We start from the raw sequence: 21,689 nt of genomic DNA, 5'->3' as shown, positions 1-21,689 counted from the left end.
ATAATTTTAATTCCATAAACTTTAAAAATTTATATGCTCATACACTAAAATATAAAGATTTAACAAAAAATTAATCATGATAAAAAATTTTTATTCTTATTTTTCATCTATAATAATTATCTTTTTATCAGTATTTTCTCTCATATTAAACAATATATTTTTCATTTGACTAATTATAGAAATTACTAACTTAATTTTTTTATCATCATTAGCTATTTCAAAAAATATGAAAATTAGAGTTCTTTATTTTTTTATTTCATTTATTAGAAGATCTCTAATTTTAACGGGAATTTTATTTAATAATTTTAATGTATACTCATCAATCCTAATAATAATGGGAACTTCATTAAAATTAGGGATTATTCCATTTAATGCTTGATTTAATTTTATATTTAAATCAATTAATTTCATAAATGCATTCTTATTAATAACATTCATAAAATGAATTCCTTTTATTCTTTTAATAAATTCAATCCCGATAAAAGAATTATTAATTATAATTACTCTAAATTTAATTGTATCACCTCTATTAATATTAAATAAAAATTCTTTAATACTAATAATATCATTTTCTTCAATTTATCAAACTTCATTAATAATAACATTAATATATTTAAATTTGTATATTTTTATTCTTTACTTCATCATATATTCAGTATTATCATATAATATAATCTATTTAATCATAGATATAAAATTAGAAAATAAAATAGAAATAATTATCTTTAACAATAAATCAAAACTTACATTTTCTTATTTATTACTAACATATATATTTATTCCACCAATAGGAGTATTTTCTTTAAAATGATTAGTGTTAGAGAACTTAGTAATTAAACTTAATGGTTTTAATCTTATCCTATCTATCGTTATTGTAATATCAAGACTATTAATAATTTGAAATTATTTAAATTTTATTAATAATAATTTATTCAATAAAAATTACTCAAATATATTCTTAAAATACAAATATATAGATATGTGAATTTTATTAATTATAACTATTATAGTAATTATATTTAGAATCATATACATTTACTTTAAAATCTAATTTCTGAAAAATTATATTTTATTTTTAAATTTGCAATTTAATATTTTGTTTAAATTATAGAAATTATATTAATAGTATTAGAAAATTTTATTTTCATAAATAAATTTACAATTTATTCCTTTTATCAGACATAATACTCTAATACTTTATTTAAAGATTTTAAGTTAATTTTAAACTATTAATCTTCAAAATTAAAAATATAAATTTAATTTTATAAATCTTAATTTCTTCGTGAATGAAAAAATGATTATACTCCACTAATCATAAAAATATTGGCATATTATATTTTATATTCGCTATATGATCAGGAATAATTGGTTCATCAATAAGATTTATTATTCGATTAGAATTAAGAAGACAGGGGCATGAATTAAAAATGATCAGATTTATAATTCAATTGTAACGTCTCATGCTTTTGTTATAATTTTTTTTATGGTTATACCATTCATAATTGGAGATTTTGGGAACTGATTAGTTCCCTTAATGATTGGAGCTCCAGATATGGCATTTCCACGAATAAACAATATAAGATTTTGATTACTACCTCCTTCAATTTTTTCATTATTAATAAGAAATTATTTAAATTCAGGATCAGGCACAGGATGAACAATTTACCCTCCATTATCATCATTTATATACCACCCATCATCATCTACCGATCTAACAATTTTTTCCCTTCATATCGCCGGAGTATCATCAATCATAGGGGCTATTAATTTTTTAGTGACAATTTTCAATATAATAAATTATTCGCTACAATATGATCAAATACCTTTATTCCCATGATCAGTTATAATTACAGCAATTTTACTTTTACTATCACTACCTGTTCTTGCTGGAGCAATTACAATACTTTTATCAGATCGAAATTTAAATTCTTCTTTTTTTACCCTATAGGAGGGGGTGACCCAATTTTATACCAACACTTATTTTGATTCTTTGGACATCCAAAAGTTTATATTCTAATTCTTCCAGGATTTGGACTAATCTCACATATTATTTTAAACGAAAGAGGTAAAAAAGCAACATTTGGAAACATAGGAATAGTATACGCAATACTAGGAATTGGTTTTCTAGGATTTATTGTATGAGCACATCACATATTTACTGTTGGAATAGATGTAGATACTCGCGCTTATTTCACATCAGCAACTATAATTACTGCCATTCCCACTGGCATTAAAGTTTTTAGATGACTAGCAACATTCCATGGATCAAAAGCTTACGCAAATCCAACAACTTTATGATCTATGGGATTTATTTTTTTGTTTACAATAGGAGGATTAACAGGAATTATATTATCAAATTCATCTATTCATATTTTACTTCATGATACATACTATGTTGTAGGACATTTTCATTATGTACTTTCAATAGGAGCAGTATTTAGAATTATTGCAAGATTATTTCACTGATATCCTTTAATTACTGGCTTAACACTAAACAAAAAATTTCTTAAAATTCAATTTTATTTTATATTTATTGGAGTAAATATAACATTCTTCCCTCAACATTTTTTAGGATTAATAGGAATACCACGACGATATTCAGATTACCCTGACGCGTATTACTGTTGAAATTTTTTACCTTCACTAGGATCATTAATTTCAATTAATAGAATAATAATATTTATTTTTATTATATTAGAAAGATTTATAGTAAAACGATTAATTTTACTTAAATATTTTCAAAATTCACTCGAATGATTACAAAACTATCCCCCATTTGAACACTCATTTAATGAAATTCCTTTGTTTTTTAAAAAAGAAAATAAAAAAAATAAAATTTAATTTTAAACTTATAAAATTTATAAATTAAAAATTAAATTTAATATGGCAGATTAGTGCGATGAATTTAAGCTTCATATATAAAGTTATATTTCATTTATTAAGAATTGCTACATGAAATATATTTTCACTTCAAGATCCTAACTCTCCTTTTGCTGATAATTTAGTTGTATTTTATAATATTACTATATATAATATTATCAATAATTATTTCGATAACATTATTTATAATAATAAATATCATTTTAAGAAAATTTAGAAATCGATTTTTATTAGAAAATAATTTAATTGAAATTATTTGAACTATTTTTCCAATAATTGTATTAATAATTATTGCATTTCCATCATTAAAAACTCTTTATTTTGTTGATGAAATATGGACATTCTCATATTTTACAATTAAAGCTATTGGTCATCAATGATATTGAAGATATGAATATCCAGAATTTTATTTAAATTATGATTCTTTTATAATCAATGATTATTCAAATTTAAGATTATTTCGACTATTAGATGTAGATAATCGAATTATTATTCCATTTAAAACCCCAATTCCTTTAATTACAACATCTGTTGATGTAATTCACTCATGAACAATTCCATCCTTAGGAATAAAAATAGATGCAACTCCAGGACGACTTAATCAAATAATATTATTTACATACCGACCAGGATTATTTTTTGGCCAATGTTCAGAAATTTGTGGAACAAATCATAGATTTATACCTATCGTAGTAGAATCAACATCAATAAATGATTTTGGAAATTGATTACTTAGAATAATAACTTTATAAAATCCTAAGATAAAAAATTAGTTAAACATATAACATTAAATTGTCAATTTAAAATTATTAATTTTTTAATATTTTTTATTTATATTTTATTTAACAATAATAATTTAATCATTAGATGTCTGAAATGAAAGAATTGGTCTCTTAAACCATATTATAGTATAAATTCGATATACTTCTAATGGCCAATATTTAAATATTTTTTTATACCACAGATAAAACCAATATTATGATCAATTCTTCTATTTTTCACATTAAGAATTATTTACATTATAATCATTAATCTTCATTATTTATTTATTAATTTTTCTCCATATAAAAATAAAAAGAAAATATTAAAAAATAAGAATAAAAATTTATGAAAGTGAATATGATAAACCTATTATCAATTTTCGACCCATCTACATATATTATACTTATAATAAATTGAATTAGTTTATTACTACCATTAATAATGATACCAATAATATATTGATTTATTCTCTCTCGTTTAAATATATTATGAATTAAACTTATAATAATAATTTACAATGAATTTAAATTACTAATTAGTTACAAATATATATTTAATATAATTATTTTCTTAAGAATACTAATAATAATTATACTTTATAATTTAATAGGATTAATACCATATACTTTCACTCCTACAAGTCACTTATCAATTAATTTATCATTAACAATATCAATATGATTAACATATATATTTTACGGTTGAACTATAAATTCAGAAAAGATATTAATTCATTTAGTACCACTAAATACACCTTTAATATTAATAAATTTTATAGTATTAATTGAAACAATCAGAAACATTATTCGTCCATGAGCATTATCAATTCGACTAACAGCTAATATATTAGCAGGATATTTACTTTTAACTTTACTAGGATCGTCAATAGAAAGTTCCTGATTAATTATTATTCCATTTATAATCATTATTCAAAATATATTATTTATTCTAGAAATCTCAGTTTTATTTATTCAATCGTATGTAATTTCCATTCTTAGACTTCTATACTTTAATGAATCTAATCATTAAAATCATTAAATTAAAAAAAAATTGTTTATCTTAAATAAACACTAAAACAAATGAAAAATCATCCATTTCATCTAGTAACACCCAGGCCTTGACCAATAATATTATCTATTAATTTAATAAATTTATTAATAAGAGCTATTATAATTTTTCAATTTAAAATTAATTGAATTCTATTTATATCATTAATTACTATATTATTTACTATAGCACAATGATGACGAGATGTAATTCGTGAAAGAACATTTCAAGGAATGCACTCATATATAGTATTAGATTTAATAAAATTAGGAAAGTGTTTGGTGTTGTGGTGCATTATATTTGAAATATTTACAGAGATTTCAAGAAAATATAAGTGTGAAACAAGATAAAACTATCTTTGAATCAAACTGAAGAATTTAAAAATTCATAAAGGTATGTATAAGTTAATAGAGAGACGTGGAATAGACAAAATTATTGGTACGGAGCCAAATAGGTTATGTGAACAGGTGAAACAGGCTAAAGAGATTAGCATAATTAGATATTGAAAGGAACAATTATGCAGTTAATTATAAAATCGTGTTAGAGGATATATTGTATTGTAATTGTGAAAGATTTCCTCACCACCCTAGGGGTATTTATCATGGCGCGTTACCCTTTTTTTATTATAATGGGTGGTTCGCCAATAGTCATGTCATCCCACTTTCTAAAATGAAATTAATTTTAAATAAAACATAACAAAAACATAATTTTTGTATTCATTATAAAATAAAGTATTACATTTTGAAATAATAATAATAGATAATCTTGAATAATATTAATAAGAAAACATAACAAAACGTACTCTTCAAATACTACCAGTAAAACCTTAAATCTTGTGAAATAGTACATACTAAGCAAATAAATAAAACTCTATTAATGTATTAAAACATATTGAAAAGAATAAGTTGAATATATATACATCAAAATTGATGTTTTAAGAAAAGTGAAATTAAAAGAACATCGTTGAAAATCTAGTTCCTATTAAAAAGTTTTTAATTTTCGATTTTTAGAAGAGATGTCTGCACGCCTTTCCAACTGACTATTATTTACAGTTAATGCAATATACAATAATAAGTAATAATACAATAAATTATATTCTTTCGTTCAGTAAGTGGTGTAAGTTTAATACAACAACAGAAATAATGAATAAACGAGGATAAATATTGATAAATATATATAAAATATAAGTATCATTAAATAATCAGCGGTTTGTTGTTCGTGTTGAGTTTTATTTGGCTTTAGGATAAACATCAGAGTGTCATATATAATTAATCACTTGATAAATTTTACTAAGTAATTTGTAAATGTTTTCATTCAAAATGTCAAAATTGATTCGGAAAGACCCTTTTCAATTTCATTATTAATTTTATACATCGATTTAAGTAAAAAAGTATACCTAATCTTATAAAAATATGATAAAAAATATATTCCTTTCAGGAAAAAGATAAATTTATTAAATAAAAATTTTTGGGGGTGTTTATTAGGATAATAAAATAATAAATAACCAAAATAAATCCGTAATAAATAAATAAATAAAATAAATATTTTATCATAAAAATTCAATAAGATAATGTAAACTTTAAAGATTAGATAAAAAATAAGTATTCCCATAAAAATAACTATAATAAACAAAAAGGAAATACATAAATTAATGTATAAAGATTCATAATATACTCTGTAGGTAACATTTTTAAATTCAAAAGGATAAAAGATTCATAAAACTAAACGAAATGAGTATCTTAGTGTAAACACCATAGATATATAAAATATACAAAATATTGTAATTCTAATATCTCTATTAATAAAGAAATATTCAATAATTATATCCTTAGAGAGAAAACCTGACAAAAAGAAACACCCGCATAGACTTAATTTTCCAATTAATAGAACTATACCATTTAAAGGTATTAAAATTCTCATAGAATTAAAATTTCGAATATCTTGGTTATTATTAGATCTATGAATAAATCTTCTTGCGCATATAAATATTATTGATTTAAATAAAGCATGAATAACTAAATGAAAGAAGGCTAAATCCACTAACCCTACAGATAAAATTCTTATTATTAATCCTAACTGACTTAAAGTTGATAGGGCAATAATTTTCTTTAAATCATATTCAAAATTAGCAATAGAACTAGCCATAAATATAGTAAAGATTGAGATAAATAAAATAACGTTATTATTTATTGTAAACACTAAACTGTAATAATGGATTAATAAATAAACCCCTGCAGTAACTAAGGTTGAAGAATGAACTAAAGTAGAAATAAGGGTTGGAGCTATTATAGCTGCAGGTAACCATAAAGAAAAGGGTATTTGAGCTCTTTTAGTTAAAGCGCTTAAAAATATGAAAAATATTATAAATCTATCTATTTCATAAAATATTAAATTTCACGACCCATTTGCGGAATTTGAAACAATCAATATTAAAAATCCAATATCTCCAACCCGATTACATACAATTGTTAAAACTCCAGAATTAAAAGCTCTATATCTTTGATAATAAATAATTAAACCAAAAGAAATTAAACCTAGCCCATCCCATCCTAATAAAATTGATAAAACTCTGGGACTTAAAATTATTAAACATATTGATAGAATAAATAAAATTAATAAATAAAAAAACCGACAAATTCTTTTATCTGACCTTATATATTCAATTCTGTAAATTATTACGCATGAGGAAATAATAGAAACAACTCCGATAAATATTAATCTAATAAAATCCAAATAAATAATTATTCTAAATTTTATACAAAACAAATTTATTAAATCCCATTCTAAAATAATTACATATTTAGATGTATATAAATATAGGCCTAAAAATAGATATAGTATTCCAGAAAATAGTATGAATAAACTAATTAAAAACATTTTTATGATAATTTAAAATATAAATACATATATCATTGACACCACAAGTCAATATTTTAATTAAACTATTTAAATAAAATATATTTAAAATTAATATGAAAAAATAATTAAATTTAAAAATATAAAATTTAGGGGAATTCAATGCATCAATAAAATATAATAATCTAAAATATTAGCATTAAAAATCTTTAAAAAGAAATTTATTTTTCCATGTTGAACATAAATATATAAATATAATGAATAACAAAATCTAAGAAAACAATAAAAAATTAATAAATAAATCAAATATTTGAATCATAAATAAATAATTATTAACAAAAATACCTCACCAACTAAGTTTAATGAAACAGGAGCAGATATATTAGATGTACAAAATATAAATCAAAATATAGATATTGGAGGCATTAACGCTATTATCCCCTTATTTAAAAATATAATCCGTCTCCCTGAAGATTTATAACACAAATTTACTGAATAAAATAAACCCGAAGAACATAATCCATGAGCAATTATAATAATATAACTACCTACAAATCCTAAAAGTATTTCAGTTATTATAGATCTTAATAAAATTCTTATATGAATTACTGAAGAATAAGCTACCAAAATCTTTATATCAATTTGACGTAAACATAAAATTGAAACAATTAACCCCCCAATTAATCTAAATACTAAAATTACCAAATTTACAAAATAAAAATTAGAATAAAAAATATATATAAATCGCAATAAACCATATGTTCCTAATTTTAATAAAATAGCTGCTAAAATTATTGATCCAAACACAGGGGCTTCAACATGAGCTTTTAATAATCATCCATGTAATATAAATATAGGAATTTTCACTAAAAATGAACTTAATATATAAATAAATATAAAAATATTTAAATTATAATCTATTATTTCTATTAAATTTATTAGCGCTAAATTATTCAAATAAATAATAATTAATAAAAAAACCAGTAAGGGAAATGAAAAAAATATTGTATAAAACATCAGATAATAACCAGCTAATAATCGTATGTTACCTGTCCCTCATTTTACAATAATTAAACATATAATAATTAACCTTACCTCAAAAAAGAAATAAAATATTAAAAAATTTATTGTTAAAAATGTAAAATATAAAACAATCAACAAAATCAAATTTAAATTAAAACAAATTCTAGATAAATTTATTAACAAAATCAAATTAAAAATTCATAAATTTAAAATAACTAATATAAATGAAAAAAAATTAAAGCCAAAATTAAACCTAATTGTGTTTCAATATATTTCATTTCTAAAATTGAATAATAATATAAATCTAATAAACATCAAAATAAAAATGTAAATTTTAAAAATTTATTTAAATTATAAAGAAAAAATAATATCAAAATTATTAAAAAAGCTTTTATCATGTTAAATTTAATATTGAAATTCTTTGATTCCCATAAAAATAAGTACAATTAACTAAAATTCTCAAACCAATAACTCTATCGCACACAGAAAATACTATAAAATATATGAAAATTCATTCATTAGAATAAATTTCAAACATAAAGATTATTGATAGTATAGAAATTACAAAAAATTGTATACTAATCAATATTATCAATAAATCACTCTTAAAAACGAAAATCAACATAAAATTTAATAAAATTAAAATAAGTGAATAAGCAATAAAATAAAATCATTATTTTAGTTAAATAGTTTAATCTAAAACATAAATCTTGTAAATTTAAAATATCATATAATAATTTTAACTAATTAACCACAAAATATTTTATTATACAAAATACATAATAATTTTATTTTCAAAAAAAATTAAATAGATAATTATCATTAATCTCCAAAATTAATATTTAAATTAAACTACTTTTTGAATAAAATAAAATAAAATAAAATGATAATATATATTAAATATATATCAAAATAGCAGAATATTTTGTTGGTGTCGAATTTTGATTTCAAACGAACAACAAATTGAAAATTAGTTTGTAATTTATACGATAGAACCTAATAGATAATAAGAAATAAACTTACATCAAAGGTTAATAAGGAAGTAACTAGTAAAGTTAGATAAGGTCCATAATTATCTAAAATAATATTTATTTCAATCAATAAAATAAATCATTAATCTTATAATAAAATTAAATTAATCATTAATCATTAAACGCCTTCTGTGTACTAGCAAGATTTCCACCCATTTTGGTAAAGATCAAAGTAAGAAAAGAACTTTATGAAATAAAAGAAAAGGATAATGCTAGAAATAGTAAAATTAAAAATTTAGCCAGAGTAACAAGGAACGATAATAAATTAAGATGTCACAAACCTCGTTATAACGAAGAAGCATACACAGATGAATAATTCAATAAGAAATTAATAGAAAGTTACGTATCTAGCCTTACACAAGGGAAAGGAAAATATGAACAAGACCTGGAAAAAGAAATCAAATTAACTAAGGAGAATACAATCAAAGAATGGCAAAATATATGAGAGGAATCTAACACAGGAATCTGGACTAAAAGGCTGATTAGAGATATTGAGAAATGGGTCACAAGAAAGCACGGGTATGTAAATTTTTATACCACACAGATACTTACAGGTCATGGTTGCTTCAACCAATATACGAAAAAGAAATAGGTGAATACCAAACGGATCACTGCTGGTACAGCTGTCAAACACAAGATGATGCGCAACCCACTCTGCTTTACTGTAAGAAATGGAAAGATCAAAGGCAAAAATTAACGCACAATCTAGAAATTAATATCCAATGAGAGCCTAATGAGATAATTGATGCAATTATCCCAGACTAAAATAAATGGAACGCTTTCCAAAGTTTCTGTCCAGAAGTACTGAATAAAAGACAGGCCGATGAAAGAGTAACACAAAAGACTGAAAGAGAGAACACTACAATATGATAATCTATTGTACTGTAAGAATAAGATACATACCATCTATGGGTAACAAATTAAAAGTAAAACCCTCAGGAAGATAAATATAATATAATTTAACAGAAGCGAACGCAAACCTGAAACAGGAAAGAAATATTAACCTAATTAAAATATAGATAATAATTTCCACTTAATTAAAAATAGAGAGATTGTAAAACAATAAACGTGATATATTGTATTACAACAATATTAGTACAATAAGAGTCCTTACTAGTGAATGTAATCTAAAGAGGTGCGAAGAGTTTTGGAAGCAATGCAACTAAATTAACTAAAATATAAATAATAGTAAACCGTGAAATTAAATAATAACGTACCAAGAAATGCATAAACTTTGAAGACGCTGTCAAAGCTAAAAACCATAAATAACGAATCTAGTAAATCATTATAACAGAATCCAAACAAATGACAGGTCGACTAGATGGATAACCTAACACCGCACAACCCAGTCTTCAGTTTCAGACGCTGGACAACCAAATTGGACAATTGGGGCCGCAGAAATCGACTTCAGAAGCAAAAAATTCAGAATGAATTTGCAGTTTTTCGATCCTAGGATAGGGTCAGATGCAGTGGACAGCAAAAGAAGGGTTATATTTACGTGCCTGACACCCTAGGCTTCCGTTAGAGGCGCTGCTCAACCAGATCGGACAATTAGGGCCGCTGAAATCGACATGAGAATCATAAGATTGAGAATAAATAAGCAGTTTTTCCATTCTATGGCAGGTTTGGACGCAATAAAAGGCAAAGTAATGTTTATACTTACGTTCCGCACAACCCAGGCTGCAGTTTGAGCCGCTGCTCAGCCATATCGGACAAGTAGGGCCGCTGAAATTGACTCCAGAAGCACAAAATTCGGAATGAATTTGAAGTTTTTCGATCATAGGATAGGTTCAGATGCAATGGAAAGCAAAATAATGTTTATATTTACGTTCCGCACAACCTAGGCTTCAGTTAGAGACGCTACTCAACCAGATCGGACAATTAGGGCCGCAGAAATCCATTTGAGAAGCATAAAATTGAGAACAAGTAAGCAGTTTTTCGATCTTATGATAGATACCGATACAGCGGATGGCAGAATAATGATTGTATTTAGTGTAATAGTAATTTAGTAATAATTTTAATTCCATAAACTTTAAAAATTTATATGCTCATACACTAAAATATAAAGATTTAACAAAAAATTAATCATGATAAAAAATTTTTATTCTTATTTTTCATCTATAATAATTATCTTTTTATCAGTATTTTCTCTCATATTAAACAATATATTTTTCATTTGACTAATTATAGAAATTACTAACTTAATTTTTTTATCATCATTAGCTATTTCAAAAAATATGAAAATTAGAGTTCTTTATTTTTTTATTTCATTTATTAGAAGATCTCTAATTTTAACGGGAATTTTATTTAATAATTTTAATGTATACTCATCAATCCTAATAATAATGGGAACTTCATTAAAATTAGGGATTATTCCATTTAATGCTTGATTTAATTTTATATTTAAATCAATTAATTTCATAAATGCATTCTTATTAATAACATTCATAAAATGAATTCCTTTTATTCTTTTAATAAATTCAATCCCGATAAAAGAATTATTAATTATAATTACTCTAAATTTAATTGTATCACCTCTATTAATATTAAATAAAAATTCTTTAATACTAATAATATCATTTTCTTCAATTTATCAAACTTCATTAATAATAACATTAATATATTTAAATTTGTATATTTTTATTCTTTACTTCATCATATATTCAGTATTATCATATAATATAATCTATTTAATCATAGATATAAAATTAGAAAATAAAATAGAAATAATAATCTTTAACAATAAATCAAAACTTACATTTTCTTATTTATTACTAACATATATATTTATTCCACCAATAGGAGTATTTTCTTTAAAATGATTAATGTTAGAGAACTTAGTAATTAAACTTAATGGTTTTAATCTTATCCTATCTATCGTTATTGTAATATCAAGACTATTAATAATTTGAAATTATTTAAATTTTATTAATAATAATTTATTCAATAAAAATTACTCAAATATATTCTTAAAATACAAATATATAGATATGTGAATTTTATTAATTATAACTATTATAGTAATTATATTTAGAATCATATACATTTACTTTAAAATCTAATTTCTGAAAAATTATATTTTATTTTTAAATTTGCAATTTAATATTTTGTTTAAATTATAGAAATTATATTAATAGTATTAGAAAATTTTATTTTCATAAATAAATTTACAATTTATTCCTTTTATCAGACATAATACTCTAATACTTTATTTAAAGATTTTAAGTTAATTTTAAACTATTAATCTTCAAAATTAAAAATATAAATTTAATTTTATAAATCTTAATTTCTTCGTGAATGAAAAAATGATTATACTCCACTAATCATAAAAATATTGGCATATTATATTTTATATTCGCTATATGATCAGGAATAATTGGTTCATCAATAAGATTTATTATTCGATTAGAATTAAGAAGACAGGGGCATGAATTAAAAGTGATCAGATTTATAATTCAATTGTAACGTCTCATGCTTTTGTTATAATTTTTTTTATGGTTATACCATTCATAATTGGAGATTTTGGGAACTGATTAGTTCCCTTAATGATTGGAGCTCCAGATATGGCATTCCCACGAATAAACAATATAAGATTTTGATTACTACCTCCTTCAATTTTTTCATTATTAATAAGAAATTATTTAAATTCAGGATCAGGCACAGGATGAACAATTTACCCTCCATTATCATCATTTATATACCACCCATCATCATCTACCGATCTAACAATTTTTTCCCTTCATATCGCCGGAGTATCATCAATCATAGGGGCTATTAATTTTTTAGTGACAATTTTCAATATAATAAATTATTCGCTACAATATGATCAAATACCTTTATTCCCATGATCAGTTATAATTACAGCAATTTTACTTTTACTATCACTACCTGTTCTTGCTGGAGCAATTACAATACTTTTATCAGATCGAAATTTAAATTCTTCTTTTTTTACCCTATAGGAGGGGGTGACCCAATTTTATACCAACACTTATTTTGATTCTTTGGACATCCAAAAGTTTATATTCTAATTCTTCCAGGATTTGGACTAATCTCACATATTATTTTAAACGAAAGAGGTAAAAAAGCAACATTTGGAAACATAGGAATAGTATACGCAATACTAGGAATTGGTTTTCTAGGATTTATTGTATGAGCACATCACATATTTACTGTTGGAATAGATGTAGATACTCGCGCTTATTTCACATCAGCAACTATAATTACTGCCATTCCCACTGGCATTAAAGTTTTTAGATGACTAGCAACATTCCATGGATCAAAAGCTTACGCAAATCCAACAACTTTATGATCTATGGGATTTATTTTTTTGTTTACAATAGGAGGATTAACAGGAATTATATTATCAAATTCATCTATTCATATTTTACTTCATGATACATACTATGTTGTAGGACATTTTCATTATGTACTTTCAATAGGAGCAGTATTTAGAATTATTGCAAGATTATTTCACTGATATCCTTTAATTACTGGCTTAACACTAAACAAAAAATTTCTTAAAATTCAATTTTATTTTATATTTATTGGAGTAAATATAACATTCTTCCCTCAACATTTTTTAGGATTAATAGGAATACCACGACGATATTCAGATTACCCTGACGCGTATTACTGTTGAAATTTTTTACCTTCACTAGGATCATTAATTTCAATTAATAGAATAATAATATTTATTTTTATTATATTAGAAAGATTTATAGTAAAACGATTAATTTTACTTAAATATTTTCAAAATTCACTCGAATGATTACAAAACTATCCCCCATTTGAACACTCATTTAATGAAATTCCTTTGATTTTTAAAAAAGAAAATAAAAAAAATAAAATTTAATTTTAAACTTATAAAATTTATAAATTAAAAATTAAATTTAATATGGCAGATTAGTGCGATGAATTTAAGCTTCATATATAAAGATATATTTCATTTATTAAGAATTGCTACATGAAATATATTTTCACTTCAAGATCCTAACTCTCCTTTTGCTGATAATTTAGTTGTATTTTATAATATTACTATATATAATATTATCAATAATTATTTCGATAACATTATTTATAATAATAAATATCATTTTAAGAAAATTTAGAAATCGATTTTTATTAGAAAATAATTTAATTGAAATTATTTGAACTATTTTTCCAATAATTGTATTAATAATTATTGCATTTCCATCATTAAAAACTCTTTATTTTGTTGATGAAATATGGACATTCTCATATTTTACAATTAAAGCTATTGGTCATCAATGATATTGAAGATATGAATATCCAGAATTTTATTTAAATTATGATTCTTTTATAATCAATGATTATTCAAATTTAAGATTATTTCGACTATTAGATGTAGATAATCGAATTATTATTCCATTTGAAACCCCAATTCCTTTAATTACAACATCTGTTGATGTAATTCACTCATGAACAATTCCATCCTTAGGAATAAAAATAGATGCAACTCCAGGACGACTTAATCAAATAATATTATTTACATACCGACCAGGATTATTTTTTGGCCAATGTTCAGAAATTTGTGGAACAAATCATAGATTTATACCTATCGTAGTAGAATCAACATCAATAAATGATTTTGGAAATTGATTACTTAGAATAATAACTTTATAAAATCCTAAGATAAAAAATTAGTTAAACATATAACATTAAATTGTCAATTTAAAATTATTAATTTTTTAATATTTTTTATTTATATTTTATTTAACAATAATAATTTAATCATTAGATGTCTGAAATGAAAGAATTGGTCTCTTAAACCATATTATAGTATAAATTCGATATACTTCTAATGGCCAATATTTAAATATTTTTTTATACCACAGATAAAACCAATATTATGATCAATTCTTCTATTTTTCACATTAAGAATTATTTACATTATAATCATTAATCTTCATTATTTATTTATTAATTTTTCTCCATATAAAAATAAAAAGAAAATATTAAAAAATAAGAATAAAAATTTATGAAAGTGAATATGATAAACCTATTATCAATTTTCGACCCATCTACATATATTATACTTATAATAAATTGAATTAGTTTATTACTACCATTAATAATGATACCAATAATATATTGATTTATTCTCTCTCGTTTAAATATATTATGAATTAAACTTATAATAATAATTTACAATGAATTTAAATTACTAATTAGTTACAAATATATATTTAATATAATTATTTTCTTAAGAATACTAATAATAATTATACTTTATAATTTAATAGGATTAATACCATATACTTTCACTCCTACAAGTCACTTATCAATTAATTTATCATTAACAATATCAATATGATTAACATATATATTTTACGGTTGAACTATAAATTCAGAAAAGATATTAATTCATTTAGTACCACTAAATACACCTTTAATATTAATAAATTTTATAGTATTAATTGAAACAATCAGAAACATTATTCGTCCATGAGCATTATCAATTCGACTAACAGCTAATATATTAGCAGGATATTTACTTTTAACTTTACTAGGATCGTCAATAGAAAGTTCCTGATTAATTATTATTCCATTTATAATCATTATTCAAAATATATTATTTATTCTAGAAATCTCAGTTTTATTTATTCAATCGTATGTAATTTCCATTCTTAGACTTCTATACTTTAATGAATCTAATCATTAAAATCATTAAATTAAAAAAAAATTGTTTATCTTAAATAAACACTAAAACAAATGAAAAATCATCCATTTCATCTAGTAACACCCAGGCCTTGACCAATAATATTATCTATTAATTTAATAAATTTATTAATAAGAGCTATTATAATTTTTCAATTTAAAATTAATTGAATTCTATTTATATCATTAATTACTATATTATTTACTATAGCACAATGATGACGAGATGTAATTCGTGAAAGAACATTTCAAGGAATGCACTCATATATAGTATTAGATTTAATAAAATTAGGAAAGTGTTTGGTGTTGTGGTGCATTATATTTGAAATATTTACAGAGATTTCAAGAAAATATAAGTGTGAAACAAGATAAAACTATCTTTGAATCAAACTGAAGAATTTAAAAATTCATAAAGGTATGTATAAGTTAATAGAGAGACGTGGAATAGACAAAATTATTGGTACGGAGCCAAATAGGTTATGTGAACAGGTGAAACAGGCTAAAGAGATTAGCATAATTAGATATTGAAAGGAACAATTATGCAGTTAATTATAAAATCGTGTTAGAGGATATATTGTATTGTAATTGTGAAAGATTTCCTCACCACCCTAGGGGTATTTATCATGGCGCGTTACCCTTTTTTTATTATAATGGGTGGTTCGCCAATAGTCATGTCATCCCACTTTCTAAAATGAAATTAATTTTAAATAAAACATAACAAAAACATAATTTTTGTATTCATTATAAAATAAAGTATTACATTTTGAAATAATAATAATAGATAATCTTGAATAATATTAATAAGAAAACATAACAAAACGTACTCTTCAAATACTACCAGTAAAACCTTAAATCTTGTGAAATAGTACATACTAAGCAAATAAATAAAACTCTATTAATGTATTAAAACATATTGAAAAGAATAAGTTGAATATATATACATCAAAATTGATGTTTTAAGAAAAGTGAAATTAAAAGATGTTACGGGCGCAGTCCGTAACTCCGTTCGTTCGTATCGCTTCTCTTACGAACAGAATTCGTAACTCCGTCCGTCACATAAACAATCACCCCACAGGTTAGTCATGGGAGGTATTTTTATAGAGAAAAATATACTTCTATGCGTTCTAACGTCTAGTCCGAGCCACTACTCTGTCTGTGAATTAAATGTGCCGAGACAGTGCGAAATGGTAGTGTGGTCGCGATAACAGAGCGGCTGTGAAAAGGAAGCTCGGCCACGATGCGCGAGTATATCTAAACTTCTATTAATGAAATATCCAAGGAGGATAAAGGTAAATGAGTTAGGAAACCATCTAGTCCCATACGGGCCCCGCTATGCGTGATCGATTTTCCCGAGAGGTGGAGGCTTATGCTAATACTGCATTTGGAAAGGTGAAGTAATCAGCACAAAGTATATATGAAGACAAAAGGAAAAAAATAAATATATTATAGTCTCTGAGATTGTAACAAGTTGTTGTTGAATTAACAACAAGATTAACAATAGATAATCGTATGTATAAACAAAGAAAATTGAAGAGGAAAGAATTGAAATGCACCACGGTGAATGAGCACACAACCGTAAAATAATTATAATAAGTATTATATAATATAATAAGATATTAATTACAATTATATGACGTTAATAAATGCACGCATCGTATAAAAGAAAGAAAAGGAAATATTCACATATGTGATCGCAACCGAGATATTAAACCGTGCTGTGCACGTGGACTATCCCGCGCCAAGGTGGCCGTAAGGACACCAAGGTAAATCCACGATATCGACTGGCGATATCGATGTCCCTCAAACCACGTGGCGAAACAAAAGGCGATAATTCATGTACAACAATGAGAAATTAATATATATAATCAATACACAAAGAATATGAAACAATTCCAGACAATTATATATATATATATCAAAATCAGACAATACTCAAAAGACTCACGCAGTTGAAGAAATCAACGTAATCAATCCTTTTCCAAATAACAAATCCAATAATAAGCCAAGTCAAATCCTTAAGGTGTGCCAGTTCGGTTGTAAGATGCAGTACGATACAATGTAGCTATGAACGATGATAATACTGTAAAGAAAAAGAGAGCACACGCGGAATGGTTAGAGAATTGAATTTTATATCGAACTATGGTTTTCTGAACGAATTGCCGAATTTTACGTGGGCGATTGAGTCCATTCACTCCCGTGAATCTACGCTCGAAACAATTAATAATTGAGAAAAGAACAAAAAAGATAGACGGAAAGAAAGAAATAGAATATAATTAAACCCACGGTCTCCCGTCACGCACCTCGCGACTTGTCGACGAAGAGTGATCGATCACGGAAATCAGGATAGGCAGGATCCTTCGAGGATCACCAATACAGTGATCTTCTGCCGTATCCGTGAGAGGTCCTGACGAATCAGGTGAGGCAGCGTGCGGGAGCCGTCGCGCGATTTGTCAACTCGCATTTCGATATATCGCGTGTGCTCTATTTCCGGTTTTCTTCACAATTCACAGGTTGCTCAATATTTTGCGCAATGCTACACATGAACAACATCCTCTATTACTCCTTACAATTAACGACGGTCAATAATTATTAAATTTGTTGTAATAATTTACACAAGTTTTTCACACTTTCGCGGGAAACGCTCGGCGTTTTCGTCGCGTGGTATCGTCGCTCGCGCGTCGCGTCGTGTCGCGCGCTGTATACAGTTTTTGTGCGAATTCCAAAACCAAACGCGAAAGGTTCTCATTCCAAATTCTTGACACGCCGTCTCATTACAAAGTTTTCCGCGATTACTCGCAACCGTCCCAATTCATGCAAGATACAGGTGCATTGGAACCCTATGAACAATTTGCAATTAGCTCCAACAGGCATCACGGACAACAAGATGCTTGACTTGCGACAGAAGGTGTTGACCACACTCTCGGTGCACACTCATTCAAGCGCATGAGAACCCGCAATTCCAAACATCGTAATGTAACGATAGTTGTTACGGCTAAGGTGTTCATGCTCACCTTCTCGAGGCTTCAGAAGAACACACACACGCACACATACATCCCCACAACTCTCACAAATTCACACACACTCGCGTCGCCGACTTTCGACGACGATTCCAAGGAGAGCGTATAATACAATCACAACAATTATAATTTAGAATTTTGAACGTCAAAGGCCAGAATGTGCCAGACTAGGAAATTCCATAATGACAAAGCATTGTCGTGACACACCCCGGCCGACGTAATGGCCGAAAGTCAAAAATCCGAAAAATTTCCTGTTCGGAACGTAACAGTCCTCCCTCCTTAGAATCGTCGTCGTCCCCGACGACAATCGCTATGCGGATATCACCGCCCCCGGACGGGAAGAGCGTCGAACCCGCTGAAGTCGTTGTTACCGAATATTCCTTTGCGACGGCACCCCGACATGCAACTAGGAAAGTCCATAATGCCTGAGCATTGTTGCAAGGCAGGGCACTCGCTACTCGTCTACTTGGAAGTACGTTGGCCGTCCTATCCTCTCATAATATACTCGGTTGTAAAATGTCGCTCGCTGTCTTTTCGCGGGTCTGGCTCGAGTCCCCCCCAGATACATGTACAGGATCTGACCCCGCACCGGCACGGTCTCGCTGGCCACCCCCACGGTCAAGTTACCGATGCCCTGGCAGCCCTCGAGATTCAGCAGGCCCAATTGTGCTGCGGCTCTGAGCAATCCACAGATGTCATCATCGGTGACCGAATTGTTATCCCGACAGGTCAGCGTCGTAAGCGCAATCATGCGGCTCAAAAATCCCCCCCGGACTGTCTCGAACAGGGCGTCCATTTGTAATTCCCGGCAGGCAGACAGGTTGCTCAAAGGTTCCAAGTCCTCCCCTCTCAAGGACATACACCCAGATATGTTGAGCCTCTCTAAGCTTCTGAGTGATCTACCCACTGCCGCGATTACTCGTCCGTCTACCCAGCGGCAGAAACTGACGTCTAATGTTCTTAGATTCTGAAAAGAGTCCATCAGAGCTACTGCCCTTCTCGTCACCTCCGGCTCCAGTATCGGTACCTCAGGCTCGTCTATGTCGCCAATAATGGGCGCTGGATAAAAATTAACTAAGTGGATGATCAGCTCAGTTAAACATATTTGCAGCTGCCTATTCCCTATTAGGGCATCGAGTGGTTTGGCATCCACTATCTGGTAACACCCGCCAATCTCGAGGGCCGCCAGGCGCTCGGCAGACGCTAACGCGGACGCGAGGCACTCACTCCGCATCCGTTGGCATCGACGGATACGAAGCGTACCGACGCGAATCCCGTCCCTAATGGCCGAACCCGTGAATGAATTGCCCACCAGTGTGAGAGTCTGCAATGCGGTATTGTTGTCGAGAAGCTCTTTTAATTCCGGGTCTACGGGACCAGTGCACCTCCCTACGGTAAGGGACTCAAGCCCGCGTAAGGTCTTCAGTTCCCTCAAGACCGGAGGACGTATACTGACACTCAGCAAGTCGACATCCCTCAAACGCCCGCAGTGGGCGGCGGCGATAGACAACGCCTGCGGCCGAAGCGCTGATACCAGACGCGAGTCGTCCAGCCTCAGTGAGGTGATATATCTGCCGCCGCGGAGAATCGCCCAACGGAAGGCCTCAGTGCTTAATGGGTTTTTCTCCCATGTACAGTTCCACGAATTTCCCCAGCGCCAGTCGTTAGGGTCGAAAGCCGTCACCCCCTGATGCGACCAAAGGCTCCCCTCTCGCCAGCGATGAGAGACCTGCTCCATACGCGCCCGGTCACGGTACTCCAAGTATGCGCCTATATGCGCGAGACACTCAACGGGGAGGGCCGCTGCCTTGGAAGGCGGCAAGATCAGGCCATCGAAGGGATCCACTGCTGGTTCCCTGACCGGGACGTCCTCTCCTCGCGAATGCCAGCTGTCAGCCGGTAGGACACCCAGTTTGCGTTTGTGGCAAAAGAAAGGATGCACCCCCGCTTCCTCGACGACTCGGCTCGCCTGTTCCGCAGTCTCGAAGGTCACGAATGCGGTGTTTCCCGTTGCCTTCCTCTGGACTACGGCTTCCCGAGCGCCCCAGCTACCGAAGACCTTCATCAGGTCCTTTTTCTTGGTGTAGGGCGCCAACCTCGCCACGTACACCCGACGCTCCGCCTCAACCACCCGGTACCCGCTAGTGCCTGCCATCCTAGTGTAGCATGTAAATCACAAGACTATAAGTAAGTTAATATTCAAATATATAAAATAGCCCCTTTTGTTCGACGTTCTGTGGTGGAAAGAAGGACACCGGAATCGCCCCGAGGCAATCAGGTGGACATAGCGTCCCATCCAGAGGTGTTCCCCCGAAGCCCCGAAAATGACCCATTCGCGACAAGTCACGGGCTTGGATTCTAACAACCCGATTCATAGGCTTTCAATCCGCCGATT

The 21,689-nt window shown here is 27.8% G+C and overlaps 1 protein-coding gene across 1 annotated transcript; it reads right to left on the bottom strand.

The window, feature by feature from the left end:
- Positions 1-19,748: 19,748 nt before the first annotated feature.
- Positions 19,749-21,449, bottom strand: LOC143187845 (uncharacterized). Its single transcript, XM_076392024.1, has one exon. The coding sequence runs from the start codon at positions 21,447-21,449 to the stop codon at positions 19,749-19,751; it is 1,701 nt and encodes a 566-aa protein (XP_076248139.1).
- Positions 21,450-21,689: the final 240 nt, after the last annotated feature.

The sequence above is a fragment of the Calliopsis andreniformis genome, unplaced genomic scaffold (assembly GCF_051401765.1).
Source record: "Calliopsis andreniformis isolate RMS-2024a unplaced genomic scaffold, iyCalAndr_principal scaffold0364, whole genome shotgun sequence".
Taxonomy (NCBI): Eukaryota; Metazoa; Arthropoda; class Insecta; order Hymenoptera; family Andrenidae; genus Calliopsis; species Calliopsis andreniformis.
Note: the sequence above shows the minus strand (reverse complement) of the source record. Positions and strands in the feature narration are given on the sequence as shown.

Bases quoted from the DNA above. Each gene is read 5' to 3' on its own strand.
- LOC143187845 (XM_076392024.1), bottom strand. From the start codon at position 21,449: ATGGCAGGCACTAGCGGGTACCGGGTGGTTGAGGCGGAGCGTCGGGTG.